General features: G+C 34.2%; 1 protein-coding gene across 1 annotated transcript; it reads left to right on the forward strand.

Moving 5' to 3' along the window:
- The first annotated feature begins 11,732 nt into the window (after positions 1-11,732).
- Positions 11,733-15,057, forward strand: LOC120353581. The gene is made up of 3 exons (XM_039437849.1): positions 11,733-11,809; positions 12,677-13,139; positions 14,280-15,057. The coding sequence occupies exons 1-3, from the start codon at positions 11,765-11,767 to the stop codon at positions 14,573-14,575; spliced, it is 804 nt and encodes a 267-aa protein (XP_039293783.1). The 5' UTR covers positions 11,733-11,764; the 3' UTR covers positions 14,576-15,057.
- Positions 15,058-15,232: the final 175 nt, after the last annotated feature.

Consider the following 15,232-nt stretch of genomic DNA (forward strand, 5'->3'; position numbering starts at 1 on the left):
TGGCATGTGTTGGAGTAAGATAGAAGTTAAAATGGTAGATAGCTACAAAATAACAGAGCTCGGCAGTTCGCCAATACTGATTCCTGACCAAAACAAACCAGTAGGATGATCTTAGAGTGATGTAGAAGCATAGAGGGCTTGAAATCACACAATATCACAGCAAATGTAGTTGTTTTGTGTTTGCAAATTTGTGCTGCTACCTTTACTTCTGAAGAGTATCAACACTAAGGCTAGGCACACACCAGTTAGTCAAGAAAAGACTTCATCAGACACAATACTTCATATAGTTGCTTATGAAGACATATCTAATTGCAATGACTAATCAGTGTGTGTTGCATCATAAGCAACTATGTGAAGTATTGTGTCTGATCATGTCTTGTCCTGTTTTGACTGAATGGCCTAGCCTAGAAGTGCATTCAGAGTGTGAGACATCAAAGTGAACGGATCACAGTACTATGACGAGCTGCGCTCGTCAAAGTTTCCCCAGCCCAAAAAGAAACACAGCGAGTTCAGCTCTTCAAATTAAGCGAATGACAAAGTGAGCAACCTATCTACTACAAATTTAATGTAGGGAGTGAAATGTTCCTCTACACTCAACTGACGCTAGAGTCATACAGTATTTTTGCAATACTCTTCTAACAGGCACAAGCGCTCGTAACCCCAGTACCCAAGAGTTCTTCAACCCGCATTGACAACTCGATTATGGGAACTACTTCTCCGGGCCTTCCTTGGGAAGCTGATGAATAGAAAAAAGTTACAGCTAGCTAATAAGATGCTCATAGGTGGAGGTATGTGAGTTTTAAGGTTCCACTATCTAATATTAATTATAGGTTTGGCCGTACGTGCTGGCTGCATAGTAGGCTATATGTTGACCACACGCAACACTCCAATCACTTTTTGGCGATAGAGGAGCATTAACGTGAATTGAATACCGTGCTCCAAGCCAGCTGGACCGTAGTTCTATGCGGAAGACATTTCCATAGTGTGTTATGCAGTACAGTACTACCGTTTTTGCTATCACTCCTTTTTGGTTATTCACTGCGCAAATAATCTTAGATATAGATCTCGAATAGCTAGTTAAAAGTTTCTAAGAATCTTCATATTATTAATTGAGTTCTTGAAGGTATGAGTTTGATTGATTAGTTTATATTGAAAGGAAGTCAAAGAAGAAATAATGAGAAGACAAGTATTCAAGGTGTTGGTGAAAAAACTTGTAGGAAAATAAAATCAATGTAGCAAGAAAATGGAAGATAAGTAAATGCTTTTGGCTGGAGTAAGATTAATAACTGAGGGATTCAAGAAGCCCGGAACTTCCGAGATTTGGGATGATGAGTTCGTATTTGTTTCAAATTCAGATGAATAGGCTTAACAAAAATAAAAATGTTAATGAGCTGAGAACATTATAGAAAGTTTAGATATTGAATTATTAACTTAAAAATCCGTTTCTCAAATTGAATTCGTCGTTAGAATACTACTATTGAGCTCAAGTGTTTGAGTTCATCATCCTTAAAGGGAAAAAATTATTGCATCCCAACTCCACAACTGGAAATAACAGCTAAACGATTCTCAGCGAGGGATTATTTATCACAATGATGATTATTATTATCTTTTCTCTAATTGGACGATAGAAATTATCAATCAATAACGTTTCATCAAGAGTTATATTAATGAAAGAACTTGAACTCCTATTCCAATATTCTTCAATTTATCGATTGCCAAATTTTACTTGCCAAAAGTCCATTCCAGTGAGAGAAACTTCAATCTCAAAAAACTATCTCTTTTCACAGCATCATACTAGTCAGAGTAAAAATGAAGAGTATAGATGGTCAGAGTATAGAATAAAAATAAAATGTATAAAAACTCGAGTTGGATCCCAATCAAACAAACCTGAAGTCTCAATCTATACAATAATTAAAATTATAATTCTACTCCTCCGCTTTCTAAAGCTATATTATATTACATTTTTCAGCTATCATTTCTCCTATTTTTTCCTATAACTCTACAGTCCATTGTATGCTTTGACCTCCTCCACAACATTCCTGCAAGCATTTCTATCCTCTATGAATCCTCTCCATCCTCTATAACCCATCCTTATCAAATCATCCCTTATCTCATCTTCTCATCGTATTCTTGGACTCCCTTATTTCTTCTATTACTTTATCTTTCATATCTTTCTTTCGATTATCATTCACTGCATCTATTACTTTTCAATTTTGTACTTAATCGTTCACATTAATCGTATATTTTATCTCAATCAATTTTTTCTGCTAGCAAAAGTCAAACCTGTGACAAGAGTCAAACCTCGCTAACAAGAATCATACCTTGCAGAAAGTCAACAATAAGACAAACTGCTCTCTGCTCTCATTTCTGATCAAGATGGTCGAGCCCGATTAAAATCAAAGTTGAACGTGAATGGCTCACTCGACGCTGCCAAAAAGCGTGAAGGCCACTACACACGTTTTGTGTCGTTTGGTGACATGTGCAGTCATAAAACGCATGCTAATTGGACGTCGTTCGCGGTGGTCAGAGTCCGAAAAGTGTTGGCAAATCCAACACTCCAAGAGAGCAGAGTAGTGGATTTCACTTGAAACTGTCAGTATTGGTTGAGCGAGAATCACTTATCTTATCTATGGGGAATACTGACATCTGTCAGACACACATCAGTCTGTCAGCATTGGTTGAATGGGAAACATTGATGCGATTCATGAGGAATACTGACAGATTGAAGTGAATCTCACTAGAGAACAGAGGCGTCTTTGACCAACTTGCTAAGCTGAGCTGAACGAAACCGACAGAACTGCTCTCTGGTACTCGTGGTTAAATAATAGATAATGATAAACTCTATTCACCTTGCATTCCTTGTAGAAAGGTGTGATATATGACCGCTGTCGGTTTATCTACACTACCATACGTCGCAATGATCGCTAAGCAGATATAATCTTACTTTCAAATGTAAAAAACTGTACAAATCTGTTTCAAACTGTAACAGAATAAGTACTTGTTTTAGAATGGAATTACTGGAATCATAAAAACAGAACTCAGCGGCGCGGATCTCTTTGAATTTTTGTGGAGAGGGAGCCAAAGTCAAAGTCCAATCATGAGTCCTGATGAACGAGGGGGAGGGGCTTTTTGTTGTGAGAAAAAGTTTATTTCTTTATGCTTAAGAACTGCTCGCTCTTAGAATCTGAGAATATCAAAAATCATATTCAATAAGCCAATTAGAAATAAGAGTATTTTGAAAAAATAGTGCCATTCGTCAATTTTCAGATGAGATCATTCTCATCTGCCACTAAGTTCAAATCCAATTTCTTCGTATTTTGCTTATAAAAGTTAATGTCACTCAAGTAATTGAGTATCCATTGTCCCTTCCAGATAAAAATCTTCATTTGTATGATGTAATTTGAAAAAATATATTCAGTATTTTTCCGCTTTGATTTAAGCTTCCTTGATAAGACCATTGAGGGGATAACATATACATGCATTGTCCCATGAGTGATTATTGAGAGGAAGGAAGGAAGTGGGGAGCTCCTCAGATCTATCATATTATTTAAAACTATCTTGCATTTAAAAGTGGATGTCCATAGCCAGACAAAACTTATAATATTGTTTTACTTTCTCTGCCATAACCTAAAAGGTGATGTTCAATTATGTTTTGAAGGTAAAATGAAAGGTTTTAGATGACAAAATGTTGATACTATTCTAAATGTTTTGATAATTTTAGATAATAAACACAAGTAACGGAAAGTTGAAATACTGGACAATTTGAAATTCCATACAAAATGAATGACAGCCAAAAGCCAAAAAAGTATCTTGGCCCCTTTCCTCAAAGTCGGCGCCACTGCAAGACTGTGTAGGTTGATTATTTCTGTGTTATTTAGGTGAAATTTCTATCTCTTCAAAACATCGATATGATGGATGAAAACGTATGTGTGAAGTATGAAAAACTTCAATTGGCTTTGGAATACCAGAGACGCATGGTGTATGAACACACAAATTCTCAACACGCCTTAAATAGTAATAAGTATAATGATGACAGCTTCTCTTCAAATTCAAAATTATAGATCGGAGCCCACATTCCTGCCTATCATCAATGAAAATACTTCAAACAAACTTCTAAATTTACTTTTCAATTAATATTGAACAATTAATCCACATCATGTTGATGGAATAAGAAAGAGAAAGTTTGCTATCGTAATAGGATGAATGAAAAGATCGAATATTTTTGTGATATTGCTCTTTCCCAGTTATCAGTGGAAAAATAATGAAAAGCATAATTCTTACAACACTTTTAATCTCTTATCGAACGTGATTGTTGCTCCACCTCGCAATCTGCGTTCTCCTGAGAAGGAGACCAATCAGATAACAAGGCATGGAAAAATCTTATTGGTCGTGAAAAATGTAGGTTCCCACTGTAAATTATTGGATTATTATAAAGAAACATATCCTATTCTGTGTTCTCTTTCAGTCTTTCTGATTGTTAACAAGTAAAACAATATGATCAGAATTGGAACGTGGTCGAGAGAATCACGAACATTGTTTCTCGTGATGTGATCACGTGATTTCCAGATTCGAGGTATGTTAAGAAATAATACTTCAAATCAGTTTGTCCTTTCAGATAATTATTTCATCACAATATTTCAATGTGACGCCTCTAACTATAGTCTACATTCTTATATTTTATCCCAATATCCTAGCATTCCATTCTTTTTCTATGTATGACTAAGATAACCTTCGTATCCTTCAAGCTATCAACCCAAATACAGGCATTATAAGGACTTTAGTGTTGTGAAATGCTTTGAAAGAATCCTATCACTTGTCGGGGTTCTAATGGAATTCTCATTTCCAAAAGTGTTCTTGGGTGATAATAGAATGTCCGTCCAGTTCACCTTGACGTCCTGTACCATTATGGAAGGAACTCAATGGTTGAGTATTTTTAGGGAGGTACTTAACTATTGCCTCTAATCCTTCAGAGCGACACCTTGTAAGAGAAGTGATAGTTTATGTAAGTAGTGTCCCAGCTGTTCAATGAAGTATTTAATTGAAATTCCATAAATTCGACGAATCTTTATTAGTATGAGGTTGAATTTCGTGTGATAAGTGGTTTATCAGAGTGGTCAATTATCAAATTATTGCTAATATTATGTTACCGGTATAGTGTAATGCAGTATTGATAGCATGGTCATGTTCTGAGAGCTGACTTTCAGTAGCCGATCTAAATAGCTTCAACGTATACTTTACGAATACTTTTTATAAAGCAATAAAAATAATTAAGAACCAGCCAGCGCCTTTCTTGAGATAAATCAGTTTTTGAATCAGTCTTACTTGGAATCCGGTATGGAACTCATTCTACTACTGCTTTGAGAAAAATAGTCGTCCAGTTTTATTTTGCCTTGAATGTACTGAGTGTTAAGAGAATAGTCTTTAATCTTTTAATCTTCACAGTGTAAACCTATTTTCCTCTCACTTTACATTATATGTCATATTGCAATCAAGGCATGCTTGGAAGGTGTGTCCAAATGTATCCACAAATTCATAATAATAATGTATTAAGAACGTTATGGGCCGAACGCAGAATTTCTGAATGATCCTTAAAATTGAACTCAGCTGAGGATGATTCTCTTACTAGCAAGTCATTAGCCAATTGGTATAATTCTAGTGAGCTTGCTTTCCCTCCCTCCACCGCGTTTATGTCCACAAAGCTTTATTAGTGAAGAATAAAAAATAATGGAAACGCCCTAGTGATGCATATATTTTCTATTGGATCACAAATAACTTATAGGCTTGGAATGAAAAATTGATATCAAAGTCAATCCTTCAAGATTGAGTAAGAATAAATCCCAGGTCAATCGATGACAACCTTTCCAATAAATTTAATTGTTTCTAGATTGCAATGTGTCATGCATAGTTCGAACGTAAAATTCCATTCTCATACATTTCTTCTCACATTTGAAATCTGTCATTGCACTCTGGAAATACTATACAAGTTTCAAAACAGTTCGATATTGATTTATTTAGGTCAGAGTACTGGACATATCGATAGACAAGTTCATAATCGAAGTTCACGGTCTTTCAATGTTGATAGTGGGATGGAGAAAAAGAGATGTATCTGAAGTATGAGAGAACGAGATATATCGCAGGAAGGAGAGAAAAAGAGAGCAAGAGAGGAATCCAGCAGTGTTATTATGAAAGTGATCGAAGAACTTGCAGACAGATTAGATGGTAATCGAAGCCGGTTCTAGAGACCTATACAGGGATCAAGACTCAAGTCACACACTTGACCTTGCTGATCAAATCAGCTGATCACTTTCACCTTCTAAAGATCTTTGTCTTCCATCTTCCACTTGAACGATAATAAGAAGGATCTCTTTTCCTTCATTACAAATCTAATGTTGGGGGGGGGGGGTTTACAATTTCTTATTTCCTTTATAGTTGCTTGCTGCTTTCATGGTTCATTGATAGTTCAATTATTGTACATTGACTATTCTCAGTTGATCAGGAAATTTACTAATATTCACAGAATATTAGATTCAGAGAGACCACCTATTCGCTGGTCAGGAAGAATTCTTGTATAGCTTATTTGGTTATTCCTCTGTAGCCGATGTTGATGTCCTGTGTGCAGAAACCTTCCGAATATCTAAATAATAGCAATGAAACATATAATAGCAATGAAACATATAATAGCAATTGGATTTTCTTAAAATTAATTCAAATTAAAATTCATTTATTGCCTCTCAATAATAAACTAAAACAATCCATAGTATACATATAAAAAAATCACTTAAAATTACACAAAATATAATGTTAAATTTCTTAAAATCAATCGGCGTTACCAGCAAAACTTTATTGGTTTGTGTGCTGGCAAGGATTAACAAAACAGTTCGAAAATTAGGATTGTATATAGTACGGTACTTATTACTGTATCCAAACTTATCGTTTCAGTTTTTATACTTAGGAATGCGAAATGCTATGCAGAGTGAGTCATATGTCACTGTCAAATCTCAATAAGTTGGAGATCGTTGTAGATATAATACTGTAACTTTCAAGATAAGTTATTGATCAAATACTCTACCTTTTGACGTACAACTGGATTTCAACCCCTCGTAAGGGTGTGACTTAGGTAGACTTGCTACTCGAATATTTCAAATGTAAACACCCATTGTGTGGTTTCCTGAAGGTCTTTCTAAAACAAGAATGATGGCATCAATAAAAAATTCTATGATACTTATATCAAAATTGGCGGCTGCTTGAAACTTTTGTTTTTAAAGGAGTAACTAGTATAATGTCAATCTGCCGCTATTTCGGATACAAGTATTATAGAACTTTTCTATTGATATCATCTTTCTTGTTTTAAAAAGATCTTTAGAATGGTGTACCACACAATGGGTGTTTACATTTAAAATATTTGAGTTACAACCCCTAATTCACATCCTCATGAGGGGTTGAAATCCAGTTGTACGACAAAATGTAGAATCTTTGACCAATAACTTATCTTGAAAGTTACAGTATATCTACAACAGTCTCGAACTTATTAATAGCTTCTCATACATATGACTCACTCTGTATAACGAACAGTATATCAATGAGTATGATGACAATGAAAATGGAAAAAAATATTTATGTAAAAGGTGAAATACGTTTATTGATCCACTGAATTATTATTTTAATATTTCATTTTGTGAGTTACTACTTATATATGGGAACTGTACACAGCATTTTACAAGAACTGTTATAGGAACAATGTAATTTGAAGGTGTACGGAATTTGTATGTTGGAATAAAAGAGTTTTCGACTTTATTAATGTATATAATTAGTTTTTTTTTATATAAAGCTGTCTTACTGTTAAGTCTGGGAAATCTACAAATGATAATTGGCTGGGATAACGTCTTTATTTTTTTTCGAGCCGCTTTTATTATGGGTCTCTGTATTACACCTACAGTACTTTATTGAAGTGAGTGTCCCGAGCGCCACCCCAAACTCTTACTCCGTACTGGAATATACGAGAATCTCGCAGATTAAGCATTTATGCTATTTTAGACCATCATTAACATATTCAGATCACAAATACAGCTTAGTGTATGGAATCTTTTAATAATATGTTACATCTTTTTACGCATATTGTCAATATGTGTATTTCATCTAAGATGTTGATCTTATAACAGACCAAGATATTTTACCTCCTTAATACTTATCAAAGTTACAGTTCTCATCTACAACATCTTGGTTCAGCAGACAACTCTGATGGGCACAGTTGAGTGGATTTAAATAATTACAATTAGATCAATTTGATAAAGTGATTTAATTGGAGGAGGAGAATACTAACTGAACTCAAGTCCTCCTAGCGGATTATCGACCTACCTTATAGATTACTCCGTCATTAATTCACACTTTGAGAAGAAGAAGGAACGTTTGGAACCATTGATCGTGGGAGTTTTTTAATACATTATCCACAATTCCTGTTTCATCCCGAGGCTAATTAAACACCTTCAAGGAGCTGATCTGACTCTAATAAAATAAATTTTCTACTTCAGGAATTGAATTATTTCCAGTATTGCCCAAATTCGGAAGTGTTTTTTTCTCAATTTTGTCGATCCAAAGCCAAAAGGTGTTTTATTGTGAGTTGCAGCGTAGATATATTATAACATTATTGGTTTTTGAATATTTCCTTAGCACTGAAGAAAACCCTTTGTAGTAGACTGCACTTGCCAGAAGGACATGGACTGGACATTTCAGCTAGTAATGTTAGGGGACTCAGCGCCCTATTCAATATTCAGTGATAATTTTTCAAAAAAATCTATAACCGGTGACCGAAGGTTGGCGATCTCGGTTCGTATCCTAACAGTAGCAGCTTATAATTATAATGCCTTGAAGGGTCAGTGACACGTTAAATGCATGTTAATTTATCAGTGGGTGCACTAGAGATTTCGGGACACTGGGTTATAAGAGTGGTACTAAATTTTATGCTAAAAGCTGAAAATCTACAAGATATTTGACTGAAATATTCCAACTGCAAGCAGCTGGTTGCTATGAGTACTTATTAGGATACCCCATGACTGTAAAATAAGTGATATTCAAAAGAAAAACAAATTTTCACGAAGTTTCTAACTTCATAAAAAATTAATAACCTTTCAACCCTCAAACTTTTTCAGCATTACTCGAATATCGGGGAGGATATTCTACAATCAATTCTGTGGTTCAAACCCTCTCATTACCAAAAGTTTTTTTAACCAGATCACTCCCGTGTTATCGGAAGGGCACATTAAATTGTCGGTCCCTGCTGAAGTATGACAGTCGTAAGGGCCATTGACGGCTTAAATTATATTATTCAGGCGGTGGGACCTTCCCGCAAAGGACTCCCCACCAACGAAAGCCATACGAATTTAGATTACTTTTAATTCTGTGCTTAAATTCGAGATTTGAGAGTTGCAATTTCTCACAATTTGGCAACGTTGTAACTTCTTCTCGGATCGTGGGCCAAGTCTCAACTAAACAGACTTAACCAAGGTACATTGGACCTATAGAAATTTCTTCTCCACGGTTCCGTCCCTGTAATTACTTCATAACAGCAAACACCATCTAGGAGCTAGATTGATAAGTAATAGCTTTTAAAATATTCCGGTAGATGCCACCATCTTTCACCTCAGTCGCTCAAGGTCTATAAAAATACCAGTCGCTGATAATTATTATAGTAGTATTTTATTCGTTAAATCAATTGCTATTGGACTTTTGTTCTTTATTTTATCAATTTATCATCTTCATAAAAAAATAACCAATGATATAAAGACCAATACCCAAGGTGATGAGCGCTCATTCTCGGGGGATCCAGGCTCACAGGCCCTCAGGAAAAATTCTAAAAACTTCGAAAAAAATTGTGATTTGAAAAAATACTTTGAACAAACTATGATACTGTTACATATTATCAGTGTTTAATATTATCGCATAGTATTACAACTTAATTGTAAATTATTTGTAATACTTCACAACACAAATACTTTACTCCTATGTAATGGGAGACGGGTGAGTGAGCATGTGTTGTGTATGCTATAATAATAAAATATATGTGTGTGATGTAATAACGTAGGTAGAACGTCTTCCTCTGCCTGAAGGAACAGTGCATATTTTGGCGCTCTCGGTGGGCCTTGGGCACTTTGTCAGCAATGACCAAATTTATGAAAATGTATTGAATTTTTCCAATTACAGTATTACTAGTATTAATTTTTCTGATACATTGTTAAAGATGTATAAGCCCTGAAAGAGTGAATTTTTGTATGAAAATTTGAGACTTTTAATATTCTCACCATCTGACAAGTCCAACCGAAGCTGAAAAGCCAAAAATTGTGTCTCAATCATTCCCTCCAAAGTTATCTGTCTACTGATCATATTTTTGCAAAACTGATGAAGATTTCACACTCAACAATTGCAGAGAATCGCATGAAATGGGTATTAAAAATATACAACGAATCGAATGGACTTTAATTATATCTACTGTATAAGCTTATGAGCAGCACGGAATTCCTCATGAATGTTAAAAGCTATGAAACCAAAAATTACATCAAATCGAAGAGATTTAAATTAACCATACTGTTTAAGCTTATAATCAGCACGGATTTTTCCATGAATGTTGAAAGCTATGAAACAAAAAAAACTGGAAGCAGAACGGTATATTCTGAAATATCACACTTTCAAGAACGGATATCTCAAAAACTACAGCCTAGAAGATACAGAAATGATTTTCAGATTAAACTTAGCCTATGGGAAATTAAGTAATATTCAATTTCGTATAGAATGGTTACGTCCTTTGGACACAAAGTTACCGAGATAGATGAGTAAACCCGAGAATATGTTATAGTCTTTTTCTCCCGGAATCATCAATAGGCAGTAGTCATTATTTTATTTCTTTTTTGTAAAGAAATATGGATACAAATACGCAGGAATCGTCAAACATTACCCGCCTCATCCCTTTTAAAAGACTCTCGCTATAAATTGATGACAACCAATGTTACCGTTATATTACGCCAATTCATAATGCTGTACCAGTTTACGCAAAAACATTGGTTAACGACACTAATAATTATGCGTTATTGAATTTTCAAAAAATTATGTTAGCTTAGTTGATACAAAAATGCAAAATACACCTTAAATAACACCTACTTACAGAGCTACATACTTTTAATCTGAAATGCTAGGGAAATCAGCCAATTTGTTTTTATTGCTATTGAAATTTCCCAAATAAGAGCAAAATTATGAATTAAAAATAGTCTATCATGCTCATGTAACTAGTTCTAAGTATTTGATTATGTATTCCTGTTTATTCCATGAAGAATATAAATAATAAAGTAACATGTTGAATCCATTATTTCATTTTTTTAGAAATTCCTCGATGAAGATATTTTTAAAGGTAATATCCTAACTCTGCCTTAAGGAGTAATATTTGTGAAGCGTTCTTCTCAGGTATCCATTCATGGTTTTGGGAATTAATTAATATAATTCACCGGTACTGGGAATTCAACTTGTGTTGATAATTCCTCCAATGTCACAAATAATATTCGCCAAGTAGCGTAATAAATCACTCACAGTGTTGGATACGGTACTTTCCAAGCAATTTGATTTATCCTCCCAATCGAGGTTTGCAATTAACGGTAGTGTTTATGGGAATACCCACTCCCGAATGAAAGTCAAATGAACCCTCATTAATGACTTGATGTAACTCTTATAAATTCAGTAATAACATCTCTACTTCCAGAAACAAACCACTGTAAGTCAAGTTATGTGCTTGTGGATGTCCGGATACAGTATGAAGAACGCTTTCAATGTGAGTAAGGTTCAATTAACTCTTTTATAATAATTATTCTATTTTGAATCAATTAAAACAATACTCATATTGATTATATAGGCATATGTGATTTATGTTATTCAAACTATGTGATGTCAATCTATGTAGTTCTTATGAGTTGCACATGCATCAACATGGGAATAGTGAATAAGTTAAAATGATCATAGTTACAAATATAACAACATAATGAATTCTAAATTCATAGGTATATCAAAAGAATAAAATTAGCAGGTATATTAGATTGATCTAAACAGTTGCAAGAGCAACTATTGACAAGAGTCACTCCAAAAATTAACCATGTTGATGCAACCTTTTTATTTTTTATGCATTATTACTTAAGACTTATTATTGTTGTTTAATATTTCCATTCATTGGAGAAATAAAGCTGGGGAATACTGGTCACTGATCTATGAGTGTCATTTTCGGGAATTCCAGAATGAAATTACTGAGTTCATCTCAATCTTCTTGAAATCGTAAAAACTCTCGAAACTTTCAATACCTTCAATACCTACTGTTTTGTTTCATACCTTTATTACCATTCGTGTGGCACAGATCACAACATACGCTTATACAAACATGAGTGCAAAATTGCTTGTTTTGATAAGATTAAGCTTGCTGCTCCTTGCCGAACATTGATATCTAACTCAAAACATAATATTACTTTCTCTCTACAAGCACAAGTAATCCATGCAAGCTTGAATAAAGATATTTTTTTTTATTCCTACAAAATTCAGGGGTTCGATGCTCAATGCATCATTATCAGTTGGAGGTTAAGCTTATTCTAGGTATAGCTATGCAAGTAAATTACAATATCCTCTCAGTACAGTATCATTTTTATATCTACAGGTAAATCCAGCAGCACTCTTCCTACTGCTCGTGATCACGTTGCGTGCATCATCTTCACCTCTTCAAGATGCAAGATCTGGCAAAAACTATCTCCACGATGACGACGAAGAACTTGCCAGGAAAAACCACCATGAAGTGCCAAGACCAAAACCAATCCACACCTTGACCACACCTCTCACCCATGGCGGTCACTATGGACCTAATCCCAACTATCTGTTACATAGTGGATACGACCATCATGAGCATTTACCAGTCCATGTGGTTGATGATATCCACCACAGGCCATCGTTTCCAAGCTACCATGAGGCACCAGCTTACCCCACAATATTCCCTGAACGCCCGAGTCTGGTTAACAGCCATTTAAGCTCAGTGCTTGCTCCTATGGTGAGGAACATTGTGAGTAATGTACTCATAAGCCTCGCTCATCGTGTGTCGAGCGGTATTGTCACGGGATTAGCTGCAGGTGAGGATTCCTACAATATCCAATTATCACTGGAATAATTTCACTAATTTTGCTAATTTTAGATAATTGTTACACAAGATTAAAAAAATTGAGATAAGAATCATTTATGAAAAATTATTTTTTGTACAGGAATGATCTCAATATTAGCTGCTAGGAGTTTAACCAACTTACCTCTTAATGAGGAAATTCGAGTATATTATACCTTATCAATTAACAAACAAAAAACCAAATCAGAGTCTGCCAACCTCCCTGAGGATTCTCGTTTGATGATAGAAATAATATTTATTATTATTTAAATAAAATGTAATTCTTATTTATACTATAGTGGGACTTTATTTATACAATTTATTCAAGTTAATTGACGAAGAGGAGACATTTTTTTGGCCTAGAGTATCTGCACTTTTTTCGAATTCTGTCTCGCTCTTCTGCCTCCAATTTGTGATGGTTTCATCTTTTCGGATTCAACAATGCTAAAATGATGTAGGCTATTTGTATTCTAATTCTTCTATGAGTGTGTTAAAATTTTTGGGAAAACACGTATTCAAATGTTAGTATCATAATTATCATCATTTAGTTTATAATAAAACGGAACTCTCTCATAAAATATTATTTTTTATAAAATCGTTTTAATTGGGTTTCCCCCGACTCTCTTTTGTTGTGAGTCTATGAAGATGGCGAAAGACCCGTGATGAAAGTCCATGAAATTTTCATGAAATACTTCAGATTGATTGGCTTGACACAAGAAATACACGATACAATGACTTGTTCATTTACTTCTCAAAAAATGAGAAAACTTATCAAGCTGGCTACAATAAGGCTACGACTTAAATTCCGGAATAACAAAGTAATTAATAACTTTTTCAAGTTAATATGTTTCAAATAACTGAGAGTATCACCAGTAGTACTAATCTGTAGGCCTACTACCAATATTGTAGTCGGCCAACTGACAAAAATTTTCCAGTTTGGAGAGTTTATATTCACAATTTATTATGTTTGATCCAAAGTCAGTATATTCACGCACACATTATTTTCTGCTGTTTCTAATGATATCTTCACAATTATTCAAAAACCATTTTTGCCTAAAGTTTAAAGTTTGAAATTTCTAAATTTCACATTTATCAATTATTTATTTCTTTTTAGAGAGACCACCTCCAGCATACCATGGTGCCTACCAATCTCCTTACCATTATCGGCCATATTTAGATGGTCATAAGTCCGGCGATGGTGTCAGTTATCCATATGATATAGATAAACTTGAAATAATGGACTACTTCAATGAACCCAGCTTCCTCCAGCCACATCCTTCACCAGAGCAACACAGCATCAAGGATTCAACCCTATTGAAACCATCTAAGAAAAAGAGACCAATTATCATGAAAGGCGTGACTAAGAAAAATCGTGAATCATCATCTGATTCTTCAGAACTTCTTGTCTAGAGCTATTTTATAACATTGTGATCGGAGAAAGTAATTGTTTTTTATCATAAGTGAAGATATCAATCATAATTTTATCACATTCATAATTGAATAAATATTTACCAAATTATTCGTTACTTTTTTGTTTGTTTTTCCTAATGGATTTCCAGTTACAGTATTGTAAGTACTTTAATATGATAAAAACGATTTTTTTGTCTTTCCAAAACAGTGAAGTTTTGAGAGAATCCTGACAATCCATTGATCTCTGACAAAATATCTTCCATTAAGTAAAAATATAATAATATTTAATCAGTCACAACTACTTTTGAACTGTCAATAATTTGAAAGATTGGATAGGATAGCCTATAGTTTGCCAGTATGTGAATATACCTATTTAAGAATCTTAGCCTACTGCGGTTTATGTACTCCAGTGTAATCGACATTAGTTTAAAATAACTTTTCAAACGAATAACATTATTAGAAAATAAACATAGTATACAGTACCGTGTAGTTGTATTTCAATTTCTCTTCATAATCGACGTAAGTATTATATCACTGTATTTATAAGTTTCTCATGAATATATCAAATTTTATATCAGCGAGCTTTCATGCTTAAATATATTTTCTATAAAATTCTTTACTTTACAAACTGTATCAACTTATCAATGGAATAGCAAA

The sequence above is a fragment of the Nilaparvata lugens genome, chromosome 11, assembly GCF_014356525.2.
Source record: "Nilaparvata lugens isolate BPH chromosome 11, ASM1435652v1, whole genome shotgun sequence".
Classification (NCBI taxonomy): Eukaryota; Metazoa; Arthropoda; class Insecta; order Hemiptera; family Delphacidae; genus Nilaparvata; species Nilaparvata lugens.

Excerpts from the sequence above, each read along its gene's own strand:
- LOC120353581 (XM_039437849.1), top strand. The coding sequence starts at position 11,765 with ATGTGCTTGTGGATGTCCGGATACAGTATGAAGAACGCTTTCAAT. Across the intron at positions 11,810-12,676 it reads GTATGAAGAACGCTTTCAAT|GTAAATCCAGCAGCACTCTT; the intron begins GTGAGTAAGGTT and ends TTATATCTACAG. Across the intron at positions 13,140-14,279 it reads TGTCACGGGATTAGCTGCAG|AGAGACCACCTCCAGCATAC; the intron begins GTGAGGATTCCT and ends ATTTCTTTTTAG.